Source organism: Metarhizium robertsii, assembly GCF_000187425.2.
Source record: "Metarhizium robertsii ARSEF 23 chromosome Unknown MAA_Scf_7, whole genome shotgun sequence".
Taxonomy (NCBI): domain Eukaryota; kingdom Fungi; phylum Ascomycota; class Sordariomycetes; order Hypocreales; family Clavicipitaceae; genus Metarhizium; species Metarhizium robertsii.
In genome coordinates, this window is record NW_011942215.1 from 1,643,157 (window position 1) to 1,668,852 (window position 25,696).

Genomic DNA, 25,696 nt, shown 5'->3' on the forward strand with positions numbered 1-25,696 from the left:
TGGTATAGCCTCGCCTCGCGCCTCGCGCCCTACATACATACAGATAGGTACCCAATCGGGTACGCTGGGAATGCTGAGAGCGGTGACGTATGTATTGTCGTCCGAAGGCACTGACCCTGACTGACCCCCCTACATTCCTTTTTTGGAGCATCAATTTCGGTAGTGACTTTGTACGACGTAGATCTAGTGCAACCCAGCGAAGCGGGAATGACTGTCGTCCAAGAGCCAGCGCCCGGGGTTTGAGGAGGATCCTTCGTGGGACTGAACTGATTTGGTGCGGGCGGGACGCATGTGCAGAGCGCTGCTCGTTTGTCGTCGTATGAAGGATCAGAGACTGACCGAAATTTACAAAGACGCGGGTTAAGGTAGTTGAGGCAGTGGAGATGCCCAGAGTCATGTCCGCGCCCCCGTGATTGATGGGACGTGGGTTTACGGATACATGTAGGACAGTTGGCGCGCTCAGGCGGCTTCACCGAGGGCGCGGAACCGCGCCCAGTGTCTGTGTCCTCTTGCCCGCCCCGGTGCCTGTCAAGCCGCTCCATCTCTGCATCGCTCGGCCATCTCGAAGACTATCAAGATGTGGTGAAGAAGTCAATCTGACCGTTGCCCAGACGAGTCTTCCGAGTGGCAGCGAGTGTCGTCTTCGCGACATGAGGGAGCGCTCCCAGGCCCCCATGCAGCGGCTAGCCCCGTTCATTCATCATGCATTAATGCGTGGCACGTCCCACAAGGGTGCATATGATACGATTGGCCCATCCGCTGGGGAGCCAGCAAGTACCAACCCCTACACGTGCCTATCGACGAATGGGGGATTTTGGAACTGCAACCTCATACAAGCGAAGCATCATCGTAGACGAACAGGGACAAGTCCAGGTGGAGGAAAGTCTATGTTGGGTACGCGGGCAAAAGAGGACCAGCGTTCGTCTGACCGCAGCCTTTCTGGGTTCTGGGAAAGACGCTTGTTGGATCTGATTCGCATCAGACGACGGCGGAGGACGGAATTATTGGAGGGAGCTGCACGTTGATATTTGAGACAGTCTGGTCGATCACTTGCGCCATCCATTTCTATATTTGGCTTGAACCAGGAATTGTGGTAGATGCCACATCAATGTAAAAACATGTGACTTGGAGGCTTTTTTTCTTTTTCTTTTTGCCCGCTTTAGCCAGATAGCCGGACGTGGCTGGCCCGATGACGTTGCATTTGAAAGGGTGGCCGCCGTCGTGGCCTTTGACGTGGTAGTAATTTGATCTCGAGGTGGTTCAAGTTGGGATGGCGGCTCACTCTGCAATGCAGCGAAATATCGAGGTATTTTTAGCGCCAATCCTGAAGAGGCCCAGAAGAGGCGTGTGCGGCATATGGCTGGCCTGGGCCATAAAGGGCCATCATGGGATGGAGACTTGCAATATGCGTGCGAATGAGGGCTGCGAATGCTGATTGCCCCGTGTTAACAGCAACAGGCGGGAGAGTATCGTGACCTGACCCGAAACCCGAAACCCGAAACCCTCCAGCACTACATACTCCGTACAAGACCTGCATGTACAGCAGTACTTCGTGTTTTTGAGGAGAGCAGCGAACCCGATATTAATTGGGGTTGGAACAGGAACAGTCGTTGACAGGCATACTACCAGATTGACAGCCTGTCCTCCCCTGCGGCCCGGGTGTTAATGACATCGAAAGGTATACTCGACGTCTACCGGGCCGGACGTCGAGTGGATACCAAGGGACCGAGCATGTAATGTAGGCAGGCATGCATTGTATGTATTCATGTCTTCATGATGGCTGTGTTGCATCTGTGCTTTCACCCTTGAAGTCTGCCCTGACGCAGAGTATGCATGGCGTTGACAAAAAGCAGAACGTGGCCTGTCCCTATTTCATCATTTCGGGGCTGTTCTTTATGATCAGACAAGAATAGCTAATGCTATTCTGATGCACTCATGTGCAGAGTGACGGACAAGACCCCGGACGCCAGTCCACAAGATATCCTTGCGCTGGCTTGTGGTCCCTGTAGAAGCATACCTTCAATTGTGGAAACCTGGCCCCCCCAAGCGACGTGCATGACCGAAGGGCAGATGAGGTGTCTGGGTTGTTCATGACAAGTCAAGCCATGGCGAAGAATACTCTCCAGGTCTTGTCATCCGATCGATCCAAGTTGGTGTGTTGTAGTGCTGTCGATCCCGGCCCCAAGGTTTCCCCTTGTCTGGTCGAGCTGGACTTGAGGACGGACGGTGTACGGCACATACATGCTAGTCATTTGACGAAGAAAAGAGACCTCGTGGTGCGTTAAGATATGATGACGAGCATAAACGCGTGAGAAGGTTAAGGATCAAAAAGCGGAGGAGAAGAAGTAGGAAAAAAACAAATTCGGCTGCGTCGAGGTTGGTACAGAGTAGTACGGAAAGATAGATACCTGAGTTGCACTTTGGAATCATGGAGTTTAATCTCGAACCTGCAGCCTTCTCAGGATTGATGGAGAAATTGAATACAATGGCGGTTTTTGCGGAACGCGGTTTGGGTCGGGCCTGTCAGCCAAACCCCAGGTACCTCGGTGTTGGCCAGATAATAGGTACGTACCTGAGGCAGGTACCAGGCTGAACTGAGGCGCTCCTTCTTTAGCCGCCATTTTGACAGCCTCCACTCACCCGCAAGCCTCACAGACCCTCAGTCTGGTGCCATCTTCTCTGCTCACTTCACGCCTCTGTCCCTTTTCATCGACACCTCACCACCCCCGAAACTGGACGAGTCGGGGCTTCTCAAGCTGCTGTTTTCATCTGCCCATCGTCGCACCTCGCATAGCGTATCATCAATTCATCCGGCATACCGCTCCCGCTCAGTCGCCTCGGATGCCTCCCCCATTCTTCAGCCGTTCCATGCACCTCGTCCTTCTTTGATTAGAGCAATGCTCTGCCAATTGGCGCCGCTCCCCGCAGGCCAGACCTTGCATTTCTCGCTTATACGGAGTACTGGCTCAGCCGTACATAGTTTTTAATTACTGGGGCGGTGCGTTTTGGCCTCGCCTGTCATATGCAACCGTTCCTGCATCAAAAGGTGGCCTACGGCATTGAGCGCTATGATATCCGTTCATTTTAATCGTTGTGCCTAGGCAAGCGCCTCTCGCGCAAGAAGGATTGTCGATCGGGCGTCTAACGAGGATGGATGGCAAGCAGCCAGGAAGAACGGACCGCGGTCAGTCTTCAGCTGACCTGGGGGTGACGTGGGAGTGTCGGGAGTAAAGCACTCGGTAGCAAGGAGGGTTATGGAGACAGCGAAAGCTCGCGTTCCGGGCCATCTCGGACAACAAAGAAAACATCCAACGCTGGAGCTTGCGAATTATTACTTGCATTCACAGCGAAATGGCTACACCTTAGGGATCAATGCTGCCCTCCGCCTCTCCCCACACGCCGCGCGCACCACTTTGCATACACCTCTGACTAGCGTATTCAAGTGGATGCTGACGGCCCTGCCGCCGACCCTTGCGCCAGGTTCGGCTTCCTCTCCGAATATTCCATTGTCTCTCTCTGCCTTGGAGGGCTGTCTCGGTGCCACGAGATACAACTGGGAATGTGCCGCACGGCCCAATTTATCCGTGCCATTCTCAACCTTGAGACCTTTGCCTTTGGCTTGCAGAAGTAGCTGCTTCTGGGCTGGTCCTCCGCGGCAGCGGTTGCCGACTACTTGATGGTGTCTTCGTGTTGTCTCTTCGAGATATTGGCCTTACCGCCAGCTGTCGGCACGGATCTGGTCGACTAGGAACTGGGTTAATTGGCGTTCATCCCGCTGCGCAGATGATCCACCTCCTGCTGGTGGATGGGTTGACAAGTTGACAAGCTTGTAACTTGTATCTGTCGTCGAAATTTCATGTAGGGCGGCTGTAGGTGTGCAAGCCTTCATGCCGGCCCGTCGACCCTCCTCCTCGTCAGATATCATCCCCATGTCTATTCTATGCATTTCCCTTGCAGAGTACCTCGAACGGCCCCTTCAAGTTGCTCAAGGGATAAGCGTCCCCTCAGATTCCCGCGGCATCCTTGACCAAGGTTAATGTACAATACACACCATGCATTTATGCTATGTGGGGGTCTCTCTGGAGGCTGGTCATACCGATTTTATGAGTATGCATAGATGAGCAGACCTTTCATCTGCTATAGCCCATCCTGGGATGTTATACCCCCATCGTCAAGGTCTTGCCATCCTTTCTACCATGTCCCCTGTTGTTGCGCTTCAACAGACTCCACAGACGCACAATCGAGCGTGCCTCCCCCGGTCCAAGACTGAGCACCCTCGCGCTACAATATTCCCTCGTCCGTGTAGTGGAGGAGGGTGCTGTGAAATTGTTCGTTTGCATGTACTCCGAACCATTGCTACATACATTCTCGGCCACAACCGCGGCAGATGCTGGGTTGTCGGCCCCAGAGAACCAGGCTGCGGTAGTTCGGGCCCTGCTCCTGCGACAGGGTCACGAATCTAAGTGCGGATGTTGACCGGTCTACCTCTTTCTGGCTCTGAATGACCTGGCTTCTGTATCCAGCGGCACAAAGCTACCCTTGAAAGGCCCTTGAGAAGCATGAAGACCACCCCTGCCCATGGATATTACCGTATAAGCATCTGGCCATGGCCTTGGCAGTGCCCACTACAAATCTTTACAAGAGCGAAATAGGGAAGTGCTCAGCGGAAAGCCTTGACAATTTCTGGAGCGAAGAGACATCATGACGGCAACATTCATTAAACTATTCTCCGATCTGTACCGAACCGACATGGTCCGCTCTGTTCGGAGTCATTTCCAGAAAGGACATGATTTCGACAAAGCGCCGGCTCTAGTACTAGTATTCCATTCTCATGAGCCCATGCCATTTTATACCTACCCAGGCACAGAACCTTTTGAGGTCCACACCGACGTCTTTGTCCTTGGTCTCCATTTTCGGCATCTTCCTTGTGGAACTCTCTCTGCCCAAGGGCTCCTGGGAACGCTATGGTTCCAGTTAAATATCGACCTGGATCCTGTCACTAATACCCTCAGTCAAGACGAGGCTATCCGGAATAACGGACTTCAAGAGCTGCATGGAGAACTTATTACCATAAAGCATCATTATCGCCAATACTGCAAAAGGGAGGCTCCGAAAGACACTCTCTCCACCTGTTATTAGTGTTAGACTTGGGGCTGCCTCGAGCATACTACTACTCTACTTACTACTCTACTACCGCACCCTCTCCTCTCACTCGTTACCAAAACCCAACCCTGGTCGTCGCCACTCTCACTCACAGCAGAGTAGCCCTACTACTGGGCTGTGGAATATTGGTAACCTAACGCTCCTCTGAGCGCTAGCCTCTTCCCTCCAGCAGCATACACGGCAGGAGAAGCGCTTGCCTTCCCTCTCGCAGACGCAGCTTGCCACAGGCAGACCCTGCTTACTGGTGTTATTGTCCCCGACGAATTACCATCCGACTTCCACGACAGCCGATTCTAATTCGTAACTCTCGTTATACTCGAACCCTGAAAACGACAGTACTTCAGACAGCACTCTTTCCTCTGGCGACAGAGCCCGTGAGGGCGTTCTAGTTGTATCAAGGCCGTTTGTCAAGAGGTGAGGACACCGTTCAGGGCTTACTGCTCTGACGGAATCCCTGCGCCGAAGACACGCTGGCGGACAATTATCGAGTCGGGGGCTACAGTGTGGACTTTGCTGCTGGCCATGAAGCTCACACCGGAAACCAGAGTCAGCTTCAGCAACCGTACTCGTCTCCAGCCCAGCAAAATCCATTTCAAAGTTCCCAGCAATACCAATACAACAGCCAGCAACAACCCAGATCGTCATTTGCTCATTCCGCGGTAACAGGAAGCAGCACTGGGAGCAATACCTCTCCAGAACCCGCACATGGACACCCTTCGTCGCGATCAGGAATCCCTGGACAACAGCAATCCCACCAACACTCACCCACTATGCAGTTGGATTCTTCGCAGATGGGCGGCCATCGGCTTGGCCACGTCCAATTCGGTTCTGTTACCTCGGTTTCAACGCAAATGTACTCTGCCACAGCATCGCCCACAGAGGGACATGCGCCATTTGTTGCCAACAGCGCGAATAGGATTCGAAAAGACGGCTTTGACATTTCCATGGGTGGTGTGACTACATTAGGGCAGTCTAGTTTGGAAACCATGCCATCCAATTCTATCGGCGCAGCATATGGACAGGCGGCGGCGGCGGCGGCGGCGACCTCTTCCAGCGTGGGCGCCTTGTCCCATCAGGCACAAGGACCTCAACTGCACCATCACCACCACCTTCCAGATCTAGGACATTTATCCAAATCTATGCGTCGAGATGATGGCAGTGGAGCACCGAGTATGGTCGGTCAAGCAGGCATGCCACCACCAGCTCCACGTCCTCGGGGCCCGAAGCTCAAGTTTACCGCCGAGGATGATCAGCTCCTTATAGAGCTGAAGGAACAAAAGAACTTGACATGGAAGCAGATTGCTGACTTCTTCCCTGGGCGTTCCTCAGGGACGTTGCAAGTTCGCTATTGTACCAAGCTGAAGGCGAAAACAACACAGTGGACCGACGAAATGGTATGTCACATAGTCCTAGTGGTAGAAGTTCTGTGTTTATTGTGGCACGCCTAGTGCGCTTTCGTATGAAACGTGTTCTATACCAATGGCTAACGCTTCTGAAACTAGGATCACAAGCTTCGCACTGCATTGGCCGATTATGAGAATGAAAAGTGGCGTATCGTTGCCCACAAGGTTGGTTCGGGATTTACACCAGCGGCGTGCAGGGAGCGTGTCTTGGAACTCATGGGTGCTGACGACCCCGATACTACATGGCAGTCAATGTCACCGAGGTCCGCTTCAGCAGCTGAGGAATCGGACACGATGGAGCTGCCCCAAATTCACCGGCCGTGGCATGGAAAATCAGAGTTTTGATGCTCATTGATTTACACAAGAAGATGCAAGAACAGGGCGTCAGCGTGGGTTTTGAAGACGTCTCGGGTGATTATCTGCGGGGTTGAAAAGAGAATTGTGGAAACGAGATGCTGCGACTATGCTTCAAATCATTAGCGTATTAGCGTTGTGTGCAAAAGCGAACAACCTGAGGGTAATGTTACGATGGAAAAGGCATGTGGTAATATTAACAAGGTCAAGAGGATAGTCAAAAGGAAGAAAAAAGGGGCGTTCTGAACTAAAATCCTTGGCACATCGGGTACTCATGGCACATACCCTTCACGACATATTGGTCTAGTAATGATGAATATTAACGTTATATGTTTCGATTGTGGAATTATTCTTGTTCTTAATAAATAACCTAGAGAAGTCTATTCGCAAGTTCGGCCTGATTCAAAATTACATTGCCCTCCACGAGCTCTATAAGAGTACGGTGAGTTGACACATCCAGTCGCTGATCAAGAAATGCCGCCATGTCTACTAACCAACCGTTGAAATCTCTAATCTCTGTTGGTTTTCCAGCTTCAACATCCTGAAGCATAGAGCTGCGGTTTTCGCCAACTTGAACACCAAATCTATATAGCTTCTTCTTCAAATATGGTAGAGAAAACCGCTCTGCCAGCCCCTTCTGCAGCTCGTGGATGTTCTCCGTGGGGATGTCTGATTTAGACGGTTGATTTTGATCCATATATGAGGCGAGAATATCAGCACTACTTTCGTGATTTACGAGGGCGTGGATGACCGCGCTCGTTTCCGCTAGTAGCTTGTCCAGGACCTGCCCGAGGGGGTTATTCAGCTCGCCACCAGCGAAGAGTTCGCCGTTTTTGCAGCGTAACAACGCCGTTAGGGGGTTGATAATGGCATTCATCACAAGCTTTTCTAGCTGCAGTAGCCAGAGCTCGCCCGCAGAGACAGACTTGGAGTTCAGAAGGGGCGCAGCAGCGACTTGCGTCATGAAAAATTCAACGCTGGGGGGAGGCTGTGGGTTAACGAGTACCGGGCCAATGAACGCGTCCGCCGGAGCCGTGTGTACGCTCTTGAAGGGTCCTATAGACAGCACACCGTGATTAACAATACAAGCAAGAAAACTGGGCGCGTTGCCTGCCTCATATCGATGGGCAATATATTCCTGGCCGTGCGGCGGCCAGAGCTTGGACATGCCATTCTGGGCAAACACAACGGTGCTGTGCCTGTCCAGGTACCCTCGGAGTCGATCTGCTTCTGGCATGGCGGCCGATGCCTTGGTTGATATGAAGAGGTTGCGCAGTTTTTTACCATCCGTCACCTCCCGTACAGGGCCATGGTCCGGGGCAGTTCGAGTCCACCACTCAATATCGAAATCCTTGTTCTTAATAGCCACGCTATCACGAGTGAGCTCGACACCATCGCCCTGAACCCATTGCGTCAGAAGTTCTTTCCTGTGCACCACGAGGGTGATGGGTGGAGGCCTAGGTTGCCTTGCCAGGCAACTTGCATAAAGCCTTCCAATGTTGCCGACGCCGAGGATGAATACCCGTCGATCCAGGTCATTTCTGCCGCCGGTAAGGCTAATAGCTGGGGTGTTATGCTTTGCACCCAGATCGAGATTTTCGGGCGTCCACGCAAATAATTTGGGCGGAGGCCCCTGATCTGCAATCAGAGTTTTCAACCAAGCTGGTTGCTGGCTGGACGGCATTGTGTAAGTCGAAAATGATGAGGAAGACTGGGCGAGCTTAATCGACCAAGTGGGTATGCTTAGAGTGCGACGCAGCAGCCTGGGCCCTAGAGTCATAACTGGCAAAGTCAAGAGTTGGCAAAATTAAAGCAATCTCTTCGTGCTGTCTTGGGGTCGCAGACTAGGCGTATCCCTCGATGAAGTTTGTGCGATAAACACGTGGAGAAGGGGTTGATGGCTGGGTTTAGCGCTCCCCATCAGGGTCGGCTCGTTGGACCGTTAAGATGCTTTTCTTAGGTTGTTCGGTCCAGGGCAGGGTGCGTATGGGGTGCTTCAGATGTTGGGGGCTGTGCGAAAAAGTAGATCTCTTTGGCGTCTTTGACGGCGTCAGAGATGTCGTATGGATGGGATGAAACGGCTGGATGATGTGCATGGTCGTTGGATCGTACTTCGGCGTGTGGTGTGGCTGAGAGTGAGTGTGCGTGGCTTGGCCCCTCCTGCCTTACCGTAATTGCCCGAGGTACGTACCGTCGATGCGCAGCTTTGAACATTGGAACCTTAGATTGCGGAAACCCACATGTTGCATCCATTTTACGATGATGGTCTCAACATTTTGACTTCAGTCCAAATCAACGCAATTACTACCACACTCAAGTGCCATTCAACGTGTGCTTTTGCCCTAGGATCATTTTAAACGAATCACCAGATTACCGCATGGGCTCGTACAGGGCCATGTAGGCGGAGTCCATGGAACCTGTGGCAGATGCATTTTGCCCGCCCCGCCCTGCTTGCTGGCATCCAGCTTGTTGAGGTATTTCCAAAAGACGGTCAACCTTTCTGCCATACAACCACTTCCTTTGTGAGGCATCAACAAACTCTCAGGGCACACAGGGATAGAACTGAACATACTATTATACGGCTGCCTGGAACCCCTTGTCATGGACCCAATTGCAGGCTGGAACTGGGGATCATCAAAACATTATTAGTACCAAAAGCTTGGTCTTAGCGCAGCATCAGGGCAGCTCACAACAAGAAGTGGACTCTCCAAATTGTGCCTGGGTATTTTGAAAGCCAGGCCAAAACAGCGAACCGTTGTCCAAGAGGCCGATTTATCACACAGTCGGGTTTGTCTCTGTTGCCTAAGCACTCTCCCGGCTCCAAGGATTCACAAAATAAACAAGATTGGGTATGCCTCACCAACCACGTGAGGTCGCTAAACCGGGATGCTATAGCCAATATATCATACGAAGTCTTGTATCTCGCCATGGTTTGGACATCAGAACCAGGAGCACACGGAAGTGGGTACAGAGGCATGGGACGTGAGTCAAACATACCTCGTACATACATAGTTATCCATTCTTTCGCATAACTGACACTTTGGTTTTGCGTAACTGCGGTGACAGGGTGATGACGTCGCTTGATTCTTTCCTGAATGGGGCCGTGACATAGCAAGCTCAGGACCTCGGAAACATTTGGCTCGATGCCGCGCGAAAGGTTGTCCTGTCATTCCCACAAACACTCTATAGCCATTTGGCAAGGCGCTCACAAGTGACAGCATATGTTTTTGGCGACACCATGAAGACTGATGACGGGCCATTCCAACAAATTGTCACGGAGGAAACTCGATAGTGCTTCACTGTGCGTACTTGCAATTTGCAATTTGAGAAGGGCACGGTCTTTAAAAAAACGAACAAAGCTATCCTGGATACACAACTGAGGATAATGCCACAGAAGTTGACCGATTCTCATGCCAGAAGCCCTGGGAGACAGACAACGAGCGCAATTCTCGAAAATAAGAGGCATTGGAGCAAGTATTCTTGTTATGTGAAAGCGAATTCGTTTCGCTGATGACCGTTCGCTTTTGTGCTAGTATTTCCGCAATACTAGTGGTATGTCAAGGAGAGCCATTCAGAATGAGGGAGGGTACATCGACGGTCCTCCTCGGTAGAAGCAAGAAGCATTCCGCTTCAATTGCAGAGGTAGGCGGAATGAATGTGGCAGAGGCCTTGATTACAAAGCCCGTTGGAACCCGCGAAGCTAACTGCTCTTTAACTACCAAATGTTGAGGCATGTAGTACATCGATAACCCTGTTATTATCGAACCAAATATTGGGAAGCGCACCCCGCACAAATACCAAGCGCCCCAGCCGGTATTCACATCTGTTGCGTAATCTGCCAATGTTATGATCCCTGTTTTGACTCTCGGCAGGGATTACTGGTCAAGGTGGCCAAGACATGTAGCAGATAGGAGCAGCAATTTGGCAAAGTCCGAACTCGCCGGACCCGATAAATTGTCTGGAAGCAAATGCGTGCAGATGATTTCACACAATACGATATGACCCAGTACGCAGCCCTTGCCTTCTCAAAATCCGCGGGCCTCGACCCGTTGATATTACTCGAACCATATGACGGTCCGCCGGTCCGCAGTAACCTTAGCGAAAAGTTTAATCCTACAGGCAAGCATCTGTCGAACGAAGACCCAGCATCTCCAGAATTCGCAGAGAAGGGAGGCGCGACTCATGGCTCGAAGTAGAAGCTCTGCTATAGCTGTCTCCTCTAATATTGGCTTCTACCCTGGGCTTGAGTGGCTCGTCCATCCCCTGCCCCGGGGTTTCCGAACGATCTATGAGCTTAGTTCTAATACCTTGGCGTGATTATGGACCGACCGCTTGTCAAGACGCCCGGACGTCGCTCCAAGAAGCAAATGCCGTGACAATGGGTATGGGTTTTGTCGCTGAATGCGTCCTCGGGCCATCGAGCACCGAATGGTGGACAGCCCGGTCACCTTTACTTCACTAGAAACTTCCTGAGAGGCTGAGTTTCCTGTTACTTCTTGGCAAAATGGTTCTGGCAGTAAGGGTTCCAAGAACAGCTAATGGCAGATGATGTGGAGGTGCAGGAACTCGACTGCGGTCACAGAACTTGCCCTCAGTACTCGCGCAATATCAAGATGGCAATTATGGCACTCCACTGAGTGTGTTCGACCTGAAACGTTGAGCAACAGCGTGTCATCGTAGAAAAGCGTCCATATGCTTCTTATTCCTGGTCGAGTCCGTGTAGGTTATGCTGATTCCAGTGGAAACTGGGAACCCGGAGGCTGCCAATTTCATGAAATTTACGAAGATGTACAAGTCACCACGACTATATCATGGAAATAATCGACGCGGAACACTTAAACTGGAGCTAGATGTAAGGGACCGGTGTTGGCAAACATCGAACCAGCTTCTCTCACTCCTAAATCACCTTGGGCTAGAGAGGAACTGCACGAGAGGGATTAATTTGGGTGAGCCTCTGTTTCCCGGACCGCGTGTCAGATATTCCAAAATAGCATCAAGACGCAAGACAAAATGCCTCATATGCCCGGTCAGCGTACGGCACACTCGCAGTCATACATAACAGACATCGGGGCTTGCACACAACTCTCCAGTTTCCGGTGCCAACATGATCTCTTCCTTCTTTGCCTGCACTCGGCGCAGGGGAGGGGGGGAAAGGCCGTGCAGCCAACAGACCTATTGATGTATTACACCATTTTTGAAGACAGAATTGTGCAGACACGCTGCATATCAGGAAGGGCAAGGGCTGGAAGTAAGACGCCTAGCCACGAGTCATTCCCATACAGACCCCCAGAAGGAGAAGGAAGAGAGAGAATGAATGCCTGGAATGAATACCAAAGCAGTTCGCTGCAAGCAAGGAGCTTGCCGTCACCTGAGCTCCGAATGCACCGAGTGCGGCTCGATTAGTTGCGGTGAGCCACAGCCGTGCAACAATGACTGCAGATATGAGAGGCAAGGATACATGAGCTGACGTAGCTAGAAATGAATACGGTTGCTTATACGTCGCCAGGTTTGTGGGAAGATGAGTGGTCTGCTGTTCGATGCTCGTTCCAAGGTTGTACACGGCCGTTGTATTGAACAGTATCTGTCACCATCGTCTGAAAATGACGCAGACAGAGATGATAGACGTATGTGAGATACACGCCAGGCAACACCCATGGTCCGAAAACCAATCCAAGCCGCTCAAGGGATTAATGATTACCAGCTTGATGCCGTCCCGACATGTCAGCCTCAAAAGGGGATCCCGCGGCCCGAAAGCCAAAGTCGAAGAACAAAGACGCCAAAGAAATTTCGGTTTATTGGGCCGACGCTTTACGAGCTGGTAGCAACAAATGGTGCGTGCGGCACCTGATCCGATTCGGGATGATCAGCATGAGCTCTGACGGCAGCTCCTGCATGAATGGACGGTCCCAATATGCAGGCGAGCCAACCGCCGACACAAAGCAAGCTCATAGTACCGAATCGCCGGAACTGGGAACCACCAAACAAAATACGAACAAGAGACGCGGCCAACAGCATGTGAGATGGGCTCGTGTCTGCCGGCCAAGGCCAAAAACAAAACGCTACGTCCGATTGATGGGATCAGCCGTGGCAATGCCACGACACCTGATCGACCAACACTGGCAAACAACCAAGCTCCGGGCTCGAGTTCAAAGCAGGTTTTCTGACCAGAAGCCGTAGCTAGCTGCCAGCGCATACGGAAATAGAGAAAAAAAAAAGATCTCAACCCCAACACATAAATATCACAACCACCCCTCGGTCACATCTTGAATCAAGCATCATACAAATCACACCCATCGTCAACCACTGCTCCAGCCCCAGTCTTGGCATCCACATCATACCCTCGCCATGCGTGCCTCAATTGCTGTCGCCACCGGTCTGCTGGCCCTCGCCAACGCCCGTATCACAGGCATATCCGTCCCCGAGACCATCCGGCCGGGCGACACCATCAACGCCACCGTCATCAGCGAGAACTACATCCAGGCCGTGTACGACGTAGCCATTGCGTTTGGCTACGCCCCGGGCCACGGAACGCCCGAGAGCCTCGGACTCGTCGCCGGATCAATCTACCTCGGTCCCGGTACGCCTCACCAAACACCCGTAAGCCGGCCGAACGAGCGCTAACAAAAAACGAGCAGGCCAGTCGAACCAGCTACACAGCTTCACCGAGCAGGTTGCCATTCCGGAAAGCGCCCCCAGAGGCAAGGGCCTCATCACCGCCAGCCTGATGAGCCTGTACGGCGCGCTGCACATGCCCACGCTGAGCAACTTCAACGTCACTGTTACCTTTGGCGAGGAGACGTCCACCAAGTATATTTCCAGCCAGTCCTAGAGGTTTCTTTGAAGTTTGCAGCGAGTTGGAGCACGAAAAAAAAAGGGAGAGAGAAAGTAGCTACCCGTGGATTCACGAGAAGCGAGCCTTGATAGATTGCAATACAATGAACATTATTTTAATATTCCAACCGAGCCGGTCCAACGACGAAGCGTGTATTAAATATACAAAGGGCTCATGAATGAAGCCCGTCTATGACCTGTACTTGACATCTAAGCAGCGGCCGTGGGGTATCATGCTGCCATGCTCGCATCCCCTCCTCTTGACCACTCGACTCTCCAACAATAAAAGCACATGCGGCATCACCTGGCCTTGGGCTTCGAAATACGCACCCCGTTCGCGCTGTCCCACACGCTGTCAGACACTCTCACGGGCAGCTTCCTCCCCCTCAGCCGCTGGTCAATCAGCCACATGCCCACGATGAATTCCTGCCTCGTCAGCATCCCAGCGCGTCCGCGATCAACCAGCTCCCACACCTCGACGAGCTCGTCTTCCGGCAGCCGGGACCGTTTCCAAATCTCCCTGGCCACCACGTTTGCCACGCACTCTGCCGCGATCCTGTGCAGGCCACTGTCTATGCTCTGCGACGGACTGTCGTCACTGAGCAGGTAGCCGCGGTTAGACGCCCAGACCGCCTCGTATCGTTTCCGTTCCCTCTGTGTGATTTGATCCCGCCATCGTTTCCGCGACCCTTCGTGGTGCGCGTGCTTGTTGCTAGACAACTTGTGGCGGTGTGCTATCTTCAGACGTTCTGGGTCGTCGTCGGAGTGGCTTTGCGGCTGCCGAAGAGTCTGGAGCAGATGAGGCGATTTCTGGCGTTTGGGCAGACTCGGTGGAGGAAGGGAAGATCCGGTGTTGTGAGGGGTAAGTCTATAGGAAGCGAGGGAACTGGCCATCATGGCGCTGGTAAGGGGATCGAGTTTTAGATTGGTGGTAGACGTGTTGGTGGGCCGGCGACGTCGAGGCGCATCGCGAACGGGGGATGTTGGTGCACTAGCTACGGATTCTCGTCGTCTCACAGGAAGAGGAGGAGGTGTATTCTTCCGGCGTACGTGACGAATAGGTTGTTGTTGCGGGGGGGATGGGGAGACTATTGGCAGACCAAATTCCGTGAGAGGTGTTGCGGATGAGCTGCCACGGGGCAAGGGCGTGTCTGAATTCCCACGACGCCGACTCCGACTGCCAGGTTTTCTCATCGCCAATCTCTGGCTTCCCCGGGGTTTTGGAGGTGTTGGAGGCCGTATGCCTGTAGTCTGAGTACGCTTGTCCGGGTCTGGTGAAGGTGAAGAGTCGACCTGATCGTACGCGCCAGGGCTGCTCAAGACGGGAGGTGCCAGCGTTGGCGTGATCAGCCTCACCGGCTTGGGAGATAGAACTTCGGGTGTAGACGTGCTAACTACCGAAGGGGGACTCGGAAGTCGCACCTGGAGAGGTTTAGGCGCTGGTTTGGCGGCAGGTCTTCGGGGTGATGGCAGCATCCCAGCTTGTTCTGGCTTTGGTCCCGCAGGCGGAGGAAGCTGGGGTTTCGCAGGCTTGGGAGGGGGTTTTGGCGAAGAGGTGAGCTGCTGTGGCATCTTGGGCTTTGGCATTGGCATGGCTGATATCTTTTCCGAGCTTCTATGGGGAGGAGTGGGCGGCTGTTTCGGCGGCATGGAACTTGAACGTGGTTCATCTGCACCCTGCGGCGGCGTGGGTGGCCGTACATGACGACTCTTCGGTTTCGGTTTCGGTTTCGGCGACGGCGCCGGTTCTCTCTTGTTTGCCGGCACGTCCACCCCCCGCGTGGCATCTCTCGACTCTTCAGGAGGCGGCGTCCGTCGCCGTGCCGGCCTCCTCGTCGTTTCGCTGCCCTCCCCGGCCGCTTCAAACATGGATATCAAGTTCCCCGTGGGAGCAATACTCTCCGAATCGACGGCATCCGCGCTCCCCAGCAGGCTCGCTGCCCCAAAGCTAGTCTTCCTCCGCGGCGTTCTGGCCAGGGGACTCGGACTGACGCTCCTGCTGGCGGCCAGCGTAGCGGCTATAAAACTCGGACTCTTCGGATCCAGCCGCTGCGCAGGCGTCGTCGGCTGCAGCTGCGCCTGCGAGCCATTCCATTGATGCAGCCTCGCAGCAACCACACCCGCCCGGTACACGGGAGACTCGACGTGATGGCCGTGGGCACCGTTACCCCCATCGCCCGTGGCATCCAGAGCCACCCCAGGCGGACTTCTCGACCGGCCGACCGACGACGAGGCCGCGTCCTTGCCGTGATGCGGCAGCGGCAGCGGCGGCGACGTAGCTCCCACTGCTGGACTGCGCTGAAACGCAAGCGAGGCGCCTCTCAGAGCGGTCGCAGCGTCGTCCTGCGTGCCACCCGAGTGAGATGCCGCGGCGGGATTCATCGCCGGGACACGACGAGTGGCAACGACATCAGGGAGGTGTGTAGACAAGGGCAACGAACGCGTCGGCCAGACAAAAAGGGGCCGATTTCGGCAGCGAGTAACTACTCTCTGCAGGGAAAGACAGCAGCACTGTTTCCTCAAAAATGAATAAATAAAGTAAAAAAAGAGTGCAACAGGTAGTCCCGGGCCCCGAATACAAGCACAAATGCTCTGGAAAGCACTTGGCAAGAGAGACAGCCCGTGGTCAGTCAGATGACAGCTCGGAAGACGGGGAAGTCAAAATGTGGAGATGAGACGGGACCTCGACCTCGAGGCTCAACGTCAGACGCCGTCGCGCAGGTCCCCGGCAGCCACCTTCACCTTGATCCATCATCCAGGCCATCCGAGCCAACAACACTTCCTCCCATGTTCCCCCTCCCCTATTCCATCAGGAATTGATTGCGCTGGCTCTACACATCTATTTTTGGTACATTGGCAGGATTCAGTACAGTCAATACAGTACTAGTACTAGTATTGCACGACCAGGATGCGATGTGAGTTCAACACAGCCTACAAGGCAAACTCCACACTTGCGCATGCCTGCCCATTTCAATTCTCGTATTTTACGCGTCTGGTACTAGGTACTTTGATATCAGACTTGGTCCTATCCCTCCATTCACGTATCAGGGCAATGTCACGGCAAACCACATCAATTTCAAGCAAAAAGTCTCGCATCATGCGCACAAACAAAAGCCAAGTAAAACAGGCTTGATTGCAAGCACCACAACACAACGTCTTATTCACAACAACACTGTACCCTGTATGCAAGTCGCAAAAAGATCCCAAACGCCAGCTTTCCCAAACGCCGTTTCCCTCGCCCCTCCCTGGGCTTGTTCCTTGTTCGCTCCGTCAATTCCCATTGTCCAAGTCCCCTCATTTCCGTCAATTCCGCAAAGCATGGTACGCACCGCCTTAGTATATAAGTCCTGGGCGCTTTTGCAAGCTTGTCCTTCAGTATAAAACACCAGTCTTCAGAATAGCCCCCGACAATTATAGATAAAAAACAGAACAAGACAAATCCTAGATAGGTACAAGTTCAAAATCCGTAGCACACCCATCGACGCCAGCCCTGGGCGCGAATGCTCCGACCATAGCTAAGAGATATGCAGGCACGCCTCGTCTAGGCCTCCAAGTGACCTAGCCGATCGACGGGATGAGGGAGAGCGTTATCCGTTGCATCATAAGTTCATCCGAGTAGCGACGACGCTGCTGGTCGGCCAAGACAGAGAATATCGAGCATCACACATAACGTTCGTCACAATCCCCATGTCGTCACTGCGAGTTCATAATGAGCGGAATTCAAAGTTTGTGCGGCTCAATCACATCCTCAAAACACGTCTTCATCAGTCCATTCGCTGCCGGAAATGATTCGGTTACCATCGTGATCAATCATGACTGGTGCTGCTGCGTATGGTGTCCCTGGAATGCCTCGTAGGCGTTTGGCCTGGCTGCTTGTAGGTCCATGGCCCTGCTCGGGCTCATACCTCTTGCCACGCGCAGCTCGGAGCTTGTTGTAATAGTCTTCTGAGACGTCTTCTTCTGGCTCGCTGTTATCATCGTATGTTTCCCAGTTCTCAGACCCGGAAATGGCAGTCGATGTGTGTGAATTGTTTGACAGTTGCCTCGAAGGCGCTCCTTGTGGGTATGCAGAGCGTGGTCCGCGAATTGTTGCGTAGCGGTCATCATAGCGATCGTCATAACGGTCATCATAACGGTCGTCATATGCATCCTCGTAATATACTGGCTGTGTGTGGTTGGACAAGTTAGAATTGGATCGCCCACCCCGGGAAGGTTGAGCGCCGTCGTCGTAAACATCCTCGGGCTCAACTTGGCGCACAATGCTCGAACCAATGCCTGTTCCCTTGTACGGATTCTTTGGTGTCTGTAGTTCGGGAACTGACTTCAAGTCACGCATCTTTGGTGGCGGAGCACGGACTGGCGCTCCGTTTCGAAGAGTCTCTGCCCTCGACTCTGGCCGTGATGGACGCTCGGGAGAATTGCCGCCCGTCTTCAAGTTCGACAGGGGAACACGAGCGGGAATCCTCGACGGACTTTGTCTGCCGGATATCGCATTGGTCTTGCCTGGCGATTGCATTTTCTTTGTAGCAGTTCGGCCCGCCGCCGTCGGAGTCTTGGTCATGGAGCGAGGCGGTACAGTCTTTGTGCTAGGGACTCTTGTGAGACCTGCTGATTTTTTCACCGTCGACGGAGGTGCTTTTGCTGGAGTTTTGGATCGTGCAACAGGGCCAGCCCTCTTCGTTTCTTCTAGTTCTAATTCGTCGAGATAGCGCTCTCCGAATACCAAAAACGGTCGACCATATTCGTCCTCCCATCTTTCGAGCATCTTGCGGACTTCGGCTGACACCTTGGGCAGTTCCTTGGCTATCCGCTTGCGCATCTTTTCCTCTCTCAGAAGCTTTCCGGGGTCTCGCTTCTCACCCTTTTGGCCGCGCATCATGAGGCGAGAAGCATCTTGGCTCGATGCTGCGAGGTCGTCCCGGTCCTTGATCAGGCTCTTGTGCTTGTCGACCACGGCCAAAATTGGCGCGCGTTGCTCTTTGAGTGCCTCTAGTCGTGCGACCTCGCGCTCGTGCGCCTCCAATAGGGCGTCACTATATACGTCGGAAAAGGCCGGAGTGAACTCAAGCATCTCGTCTTCCGAAAAGTAAAGCGAATCCCACAGTTCCTGGAGCTTGACGCGAGAATCTTCAACAAAGAGGTGAAGGTTTTGTCTCTTCAGTTCGTTCAGGCGCGCCAATTCGTCTTCGAATTCATTGATTTGACGGACACCGCATCCTCTGTTTTTGTTGAGGAAAATCTTAGTTTCGCCTTCATCGATGCCAAGTTTCAGCCACAAGGCCTCGACAGCGGATTTGAGGTCCTTTAGTCTCCTCTCGCGGTTCTTCTTCTCGTCCGACAGGCGATCTCGCTTCGTGTGAAGCCTGTTGAGATCTTCCTGGTGGAGACCAAGCTGCTCAGGCGCATCTCTGTAGTACTTAACAATCGCGCCGTCTTGCTGAGCTTGAGGAACGCCAAGTTCCGCCCAAAGTTGGATAATCTGGTTGGACAATGCCTGTACCGAAGCAATACGGCGCATATATTCATCATAGACCCGGGTGAACTCAGCATCCAGCTTCTCGACGTACGTGTTGGAGATGTCGAAAGTGGTCGGGAGGGATTGGTTTGGCCCCGTGGGCGGAAGCGCGATCTGGACAAAAGTTGGCTCGAGATGTGATGAGTACGACTCGAGGGCTTCGACGAGCGCTGTACCGAACATTAGCATGACAAGACGCGTTGCCGGAACGTGACAAAAATCCTACTTTTCACCTGCTCGAAGCGTTCCTTGTGCAGACGACTTATCTGAATGTGCTTCTCCCGTAGGCCCTGCACGCAGCGGTTCAGAGGGTAAGTGATTTTGAACTCTTCGTCCTCCTGGTACTCTCCTCTCCGAGGCTTAGAATCGTCCAGCGACGCTTCCATTTGTCGGATGGTTGTGATAATCTTCTTGGCCTCATCAATCATGTCCTTTTTCTCCGTCGTGACCAGGCGCACTTGGCTATTGAGTGCTTCTGACAGAGCCGTGAAAAGCTGCGAATTGGTCAGCCATGCTTTTTTTTTTTGCAAGGGATTGAATTGGAGATGCAAAGACCGAGGAGAACTACCTCTGACTCCCGAGCCTCGCGCTCATGATTGGGGACTCCAATCTCGTCAAACAGGCCATGCAACTGCGCAATGCTGCTATTGACCTGCTGGGCCAGGTAACTGGTGTCCATGATTCTCGTCGCGTCACGACAAAACGGCGGTATACCTGGGCAAAGGTGACCCTGTGCAGCGTGTAGATGGCGAAGGTGGGATGCAGATATTGATTGTTTTTTTGACTGGTATGCGCGCGCTGGATTTCCCGCAAAGTGGCGCTCTCGTCTGTTCCCAGTCTGTGTCTGTGGGTTGCCTGCAGTTCTAGCTGCGGTCTGTGTTTACCTGGCGATGTGGTGTGTGGTTGCCGCAGTCAGTCCGTTCTGGCGTCGGCGTAAAATCATCATATACCGCCTATCACGAGGGTTGGTGATGCATCCGAATTGGCGGTTGAATTGTGAACTGTAATAAAGCTATCGCTTGCGAACAACAGAGCGTGAGAAACAAGAGATGTGAGAAAAGCCCTGTTGAATGGTTTCGATTGGCCATGAGGCCATGTTCCACTGTTGTTTGGCCGTGGGCCATCGAGCTATCGTTCTGTTGCCATGACAACAACGCACCTTGCCCCACTCCCCAGACTCGACAACCTCGGGGCGCAAGTCGATGGGCCTAAATCAACCAATTGTTGGATCAAAGATGGGCGCGCAGCCAGGGAAGACAATGCGAAGACGACCGAACGATCAGCCTTTATTAGTCTGGTTGACTAGTTGTTTCAGATTTCGATGCCCCTCTTTCCACCGATTTGGTTTGCGGGGTGTCTATTGGTCGCTATTGCGCCTGCGTCGCTTGAATTCCTACAATTTACTCGACCTTGTGCAGCCATGCTTGCCGCCTGCTCAAGTAATACCTTTTTTTCGAGACGGATTATCGTGCTGTGGCAGAACACGTGCTTCCGAGGACTATTCAAAGGAGAGCGTTATACCCCTCTGTATGCGCCTTGCATGTTTGTTTTGTCTGCGTCATCATGGTGGGCGTGTGGCTTGAGCTGACACGAATTCCACAAGTCACCCGACCGTGCTCTCTTGTTTTGATGGCATGATACTATTACTCATGAGGGATGCCTTCAGCGTGAGATGTATTCCCATGTTGAAGGAGCTCAGTAATCGTCCTATCCATTCCGAAAACTGAAGGAAATCATTCGAGTTGGGCGGCTCGAAATAGCCATCTGCAAATGACAAATGGCGAGCTCCATTTCCGAGCAAGACGGACTAAATATCCTGCCGTGTAATGTCGTACGTCTCTTATCCAGAGAACGTCTTGGCGGTTTCTCCTATCTTGGATGCAGGCTCTCTGGTTTCGGGCAACATCACAGGATCAACTTTGTCCGCTGCATCAACCAGCTACCCTACAAAAACGAGGTTTAACGGCCTTTGACTAGAAGCGTTGCATGTCTGGCAGCGCAGTCCTTGACCATGCTCCAGCGCATGTCCTTCAAAGCGGAAGGGTAAGGACCAGTCGCTGACCTGTGAAGGCAGGTCATTCATCCAATTCGATTCGAGGTGCTTGTTGGTAGCTGCTGGAGTCTCAAAACCTCAATGTCATTGCATCTTATCCTGAATGTAACCCATAGACAGGATTTGGAAGCGTCTGCGGGTTTCCGATATATCGAAATTCACACAAAATTTGGTCAGTTATTCATGTTACTTGAGCACATACATAGAGAAGACTGGTCTCTGCCAGCATATAACTTGTCAGTGCTCTGCTAACTATCGACGGAGAGGCCTTTTGGCTGGGCCAGTTTATATCCGGCTCATGAGCTTTCGTAAAAATCTATCTACACCCCCATCCACAACTTAAATGGGACAAACACAGTTGCCTTTGCAGCAAGGGGCGCTCACAATGTTCACCGTGAGCTCGCCCTTACTAACATCATTCCCTGGCTGGGTAGGAATAGAACCACACTGTGAGCACTTGTGGTCAACAAGTCCCTGCAGCTGACCAGCGGCATCATTCGCCGTGCCGCTCGCACCGTTTTGGTAGAAGGCACAGATAGATGAGTACTGGCCCTGAGCACAGGCAAGTTGGACTGTGTTTTCATTAGCAACTCTGCGCATATGATGTCTCGCCAAGGAATGTAGTAATTCCATCATGATCATGAATAGGGGCTCCCGACTTCAGCCTCGAGGCGGCAACTTACCTCCCGTGTTGTAATGATGATTACCGTTGCCTTGAGCCTGAATCTGTTTGACTTGTGTCAAGACATCACTCAGCTTGGCATTGTTGAATGTGCAACCACCCGAGCCGCGGCAGTTGATGCCGAGAGCGGCGGCACTGGCAACAAATGTGGCGATGATGCTGAGAGATACCATGATGACGACTGACACAGGAATAGTAGTATATGTTAAAGGAGGGATGGTTGATGGACACAGCTCTCGGGAACAGGGACGAACTGTTATATAAGATGCTACAGGAGCAGAAGCGCCTTCTCTCGGAGAACAGAGAAGAAGCAGGCCGCAGACTAAACAGCTCAACAGAGAAACCCAAAAAACAACCTTTACCGCGGTCGGATGACATGTCCACCTACTTCTGCACGAGTATCACGCTGATTATTCCATCAACTAGGTAACTGGTACAAAGTCCCCATTGTGTCAAAGTACCTCGCCATTGAGCCCAACCACGCGACAACATGGTTATGTGTTCTGCCCTTTCTCATTCGCCAGACATTGATACGGAAAGCTACATTGAACAAAGACACACTGATGTCACTGCTGAGAAGAGATCCACATCATCAGCCCAGCTGGGTTCAGATGCCGAGCGGCAGATCGTCGTGAGTCGACAGTGGACGCACATTCAAGGCAGCGAGTTCCATCTAACTTCTTGATGGACCGAAATTCCCCATAGTCAGCGCTTACGCTCTTTTGTCCAACTTTGTGGGGGGAATGGTGTTTCGGTTGGAGCGCAAGTTGTCAATGCGACGTTGGACTAGCTCCTCTACATGCACAGGAAATCTTCGGCCAGTCCGGACTTTCGACGGAACCGAGACCAAGTTAGATTCATACTCTATCATAGTCTCCTCGTCAGTTCAGCGAGGCGGCAGGCACCAACAAGGCGCCATCTATCCGTGCCGTTGCCCGATAAAAGACGGCCTATCCGCCAGCCAAGCCCGCGTCTGACATAGAGCATGGGTAAAAGAGGGCCGACGTGCTGGAAGACCCGTGTCGATCACTTTAGGCGCCTTAATTTTTCCGGCAATAGATCATGGCGAGACATGGCCTATGAGTGCCTTGGACGGCCGAGACTTCTCCCCCCGTGGCTGACTGCTTGTGGTCAGCATTTACTCCGTAGAGGCCTGGAAATACGTATGGCTGATGAATGTGAGACATGGCTACTATGCTTTTGGAACCAGAGGCGGTGAGAGAATGCTGTTTCCCCCCAGAAGAGAAGGACGACGTGGAAAGCTTCGACGGGAGTTATCATAGACAGGTACACATGTGTGCGTGCTTGGGTCGTATCGGTCCATCGCCGGGCTCACGCATCTCATTCATACGGCGAGAATTACTCCACCTATACCGATGCGGCAATTCGTACCTTGGGAGCAGCAGTGGAGTTGAGATGTAGCTTTCCATAGCGTTGCCTTTGTTCGCTACGTTGTCATGTACGGTGACGTTGGTGACGTCTCTCGAAACAAACAATATGCGGGCTAATGCAGGTTCAATGCTGGCCGGTAGACAGTAGAGACAACCAAGGTACAGAGTACCGCGATAATAATCGAGTTATCGACTTATGGGCAACGATTACCTTGAGGCTTGGAGCTGGCACGCCATAACCGGTGTTTATCTTGGGCAACTTGTACAGGACCAGGCTTGTCATCCCCGACCCGTACTCTTGTACTACGGAATTTGCCCTGAAGCCTGTTGTTCCTCGCTAGCAGAATCTCCCATTGATATTCATCGATGCTATTTAGTCCCCCGCCATCCCCCGTCCCCGTTATACATCACCACCACCATCACAACCCCCCAAACATATAATCCTACACATAATGAAGTTGTCAATCATCACCTCTGTTGCTGCCCTCGCAGCTTCCACCTCGGCCCTGGGCATCAACTGCCGTGGCTCCGGCCTCTGCCCATCGGACGGCGCGGCCGGAAACCTCATCAACCTCAAGGCCATCGTGGACGGCATCCAGCCTCGCGATCGCAGATACAACACTGGCCAGCAGATTGCTTGCACCGGCTCTATCTGCGCCTTCTATCAAAATGGCGCCACCGGCACGGCTGGGCAGACGTCGGGCCTTCTCCAGGCCTTGCTTGACCACGGGTGCAAGAAGTGCGGCTCTGTGCCGACGCAGCCTGGGAATGATGTGAAGAATGGAGAGCTCACTGTTAATGTTGTTGGAGATCCTCACTGCCAGGGCGCCTGCTAGAAGTGTAGGACATGCCATGATGAATCTGAGTGGTGTTGGGACACTGTACGGGTTGCTTGTGCAGTTTGACGGGATGCGAACCGGGAAAAAGGACTTTGTGCTATACAATGGAACAATTACTCTGAACAGTTTTCACGATGAGCGTGCTATCAAAGTGTCGATCACATGGGACATTATTCTGTGAAACAGAGTGTTGTGAAATGCCTAAACTGTAATTCTCGACGCCGCGCCATTCAAAACTGTACTTTTCTCACTTCATGTTCGAAAAGAGTAGGCCAGTCACGTCAATGATGCGGCCGAGTGATGCCTCATCGACACGTTTATTAGTGGAATATTGGGAACTACTTCCGGGAGGCAAGTAGTATCCCGGCACGTTGAATGGAGCCGACGCACATACATTGACCATATCCTCGAAATGACCAGAGACAATGGTCCACGGACAAGTGCTGACAGACATCAAGGTTGCCCCTGTCACGGAAAAAAACACTGCGTCTTCCGGTAAGCACATGCAGTATTGGCCTGCCTGAGTCCTCGACCTATGACCCCCTGAGAAAGGAAGCTATTCCGAGATTTCACGCCGGTCACTTCTATGCCTCGGCTGTCAATTGGGATGTCACTAAAGCCAAACCAAGGAAAAATAGCATCGAAACTTGATAGCATCTACAGATCTACAACGCTTCACCGATCGAATCCTCCGTAAGCACTAGTATAGCGCGGCCCATGCAGCTCTCCCAAGGGTCATCATCGCCCCAGGTCACTCCAAGCTCGAGCGCCTCGCTGCCCGTTGCCTCTTTGCATGGGGTTGGTTCCTGGGTATCCCCTGCATTTCAACAATGACTGCCGGCCGCCACCGCACTTCCAGCCGCGGCAGAGACAAGCCACTGTCACATACTCGGCAATCACCACCATGAAATAGTAGTTACATACGGAGTACTACTCCGCACCACAAACGAGTCTCACCGATGGTCCGATGTCGAAGGAAGGAACCCTGTATAAGTGCTGCGCGGACAAGCCGACGCCACATGGGTCCCTTTTCTTTCTGGGGCCGCTGTACAACGTCGTCGAGGACAATTTGAACTCAACTTGGACAAGGAGCGTAGCTCAACGACTAGCTTATAGTTGGCGGGTTATAGAGAAGCCTTCCGATCTATGACGATGATCTACCGAAACTATTGGTGGGAAATAAGAACAACCCTATGTGGAGCTGGGAGTCAACTTGTCTTGTCTCTGAATCGGGGACATGGCTGTGGAGGAACCCGAATAATGGACATAGATACTTACCTGATTGAGTCCATTTCTCTATTAGGCAACTCGTAAGTGGTTTGTTGATCGGAAGTTGCCCACGCATCCTGACCATAGAGATAGTCGCCTCAGCTTCATATGTGACGGTCACAGAAACGGCAATCCGCATTCATGTTGGCGTATCATGTAGACATCGCGGCCCCAAGTACCGGTACATGACTTCGTA

The 25,696-nt window shown here is 52.6% G+C and overlaps 7 protein-coding genes across 7 annotated transcripts; 3 read left to right on the forward strand and 4 right to left on the reverse strand.

Annotated features, from left to right (window-relative positions):
• Positions 1-5,933: 5,933 nt before the first annotated feature.
• Positions 5,934-6,911, forward strand: MAA_08940 (MYB-like protein; the record flags this gene model as incomplete). The annotated part of the gene is made up of 2 exons (XM_007826938.1): positions 5,934-6,557; positions 6,666-6,911. The coding sequence occupies 2 exons, from the start codon at positions 5,934-5,936 to the stop codon at positions 6,909-6,911; spliced, it is 870 nt and encodes a 289-aa protein (XP_007825129.1).
• A 379-nt stretch (positions 6,912-7,290) lies between these two features.
• Positions 7,291-8,604, reverse strand: MAA_08939 (ketoisovalerate reductase; the record flags this gene model as incomplete). The annotated part of the gene is made up of 1 exon (XM_007826937.1): positions 7,291-8,604. One exon carries the CDS (start codon positions 8,602-8,604, stop codon positions 7,291-7,293), a length of 1,314 nt encoding a protein of 437 aa, XP_007825128.1.
• Positions 8,605-13,265: 4,661 nt separating this feature from the next.
• Positions 13,266-13,749, forward strand: MAA_08938 (secreted protein NIS1; the record flags this gene model as incomplete). The annotated part of the gene is made up of 2 exons (XM_007826936.1): positions 13,266-13,497; positions 13,556-13,749. 2 exons carry the CDS (start codon positions 13,266-13,268, stop codon positions 13,747-13,749), a joined length of 426 nt encoding a protein of 141 aa, XP_007825127.1.
• A 302-nt stretch (positions 13,750-14,051) lies between these two features.
• On the reverse strand, positions 14,052-16,133 carry MAA_08937 (EPS15 like protein; the record flags this gene model as incomplete). The annotated part of the gene is made up of 1 exon (XM_007826935.1): positions 14,052-16,133. The coding sequence occupies one exon, from the start codon at positions 16,131-16,133 to the stop codon at positions 14,052-14,054; it is 2,082 nt and encodes a 693-aa protein (XP_007825126.1).
• Positions 16,134-17,499: 1,366 nt separating this feature from the next.
• On the reverse strand, positions 17,500-19,945 carry MAA_08936 (Microtubule-associated protein, MAP65/ASE1-type; the record flags this gene model as incomplete). Its single annotated transcript, XM_007826934.1, has 3 exons — positions 17,500-19,436; positions 19,493-19,760; positions 19,835-19,945. The coding sequence occupies 3 exons, from the start codon at positions 19,943-19,945 to the stop codon at positions 17,500-17,502; spliced, it is 2,316 nt and encodes a 771-aa protein (XP_007825125.1).
• A 1,713-nt stretch (positions 19,946-21,658) lies between these two features.
• On the reverse strand, positions 21,659-22,174 carry MAA_08935 (Killer toxin, Kp4/SMK-like, core; the record flags this gene model as incomplete). The annotated part of the gene is made up of 2 exons (XM_007826933.1): positions 21,659-21,891; positions 22,003-22,174. 2 exons carry the CDS (start codon positions 22,172-22,174, stop codon positions 21,659-21,661), a joined length of 405 nt encoding a protein of 134 aa, XP_007825124.1.
• Positions 22,175-23,844: 1,670 nt separating this feature from the next.
• On the forward strand, positions 23,845-24,228 carry MAA_08934 (Killer toxin, Kp4; the record flags this gene model as incomplete). The annotated part of the gene is made up of 1 exon (XM_007826932.1): positions 23,845-24,228. The coding sequence occupies one exon, from the start codon at positions 23,845-23,847 to the stop codon at positions 24,226-24,228; it is 384 nt and encodes a 127-aa protein (XP_007825123.1).
• Between the last annotated feature and the right edge of the window lie 1,468 nt (positions 24,229-25,696).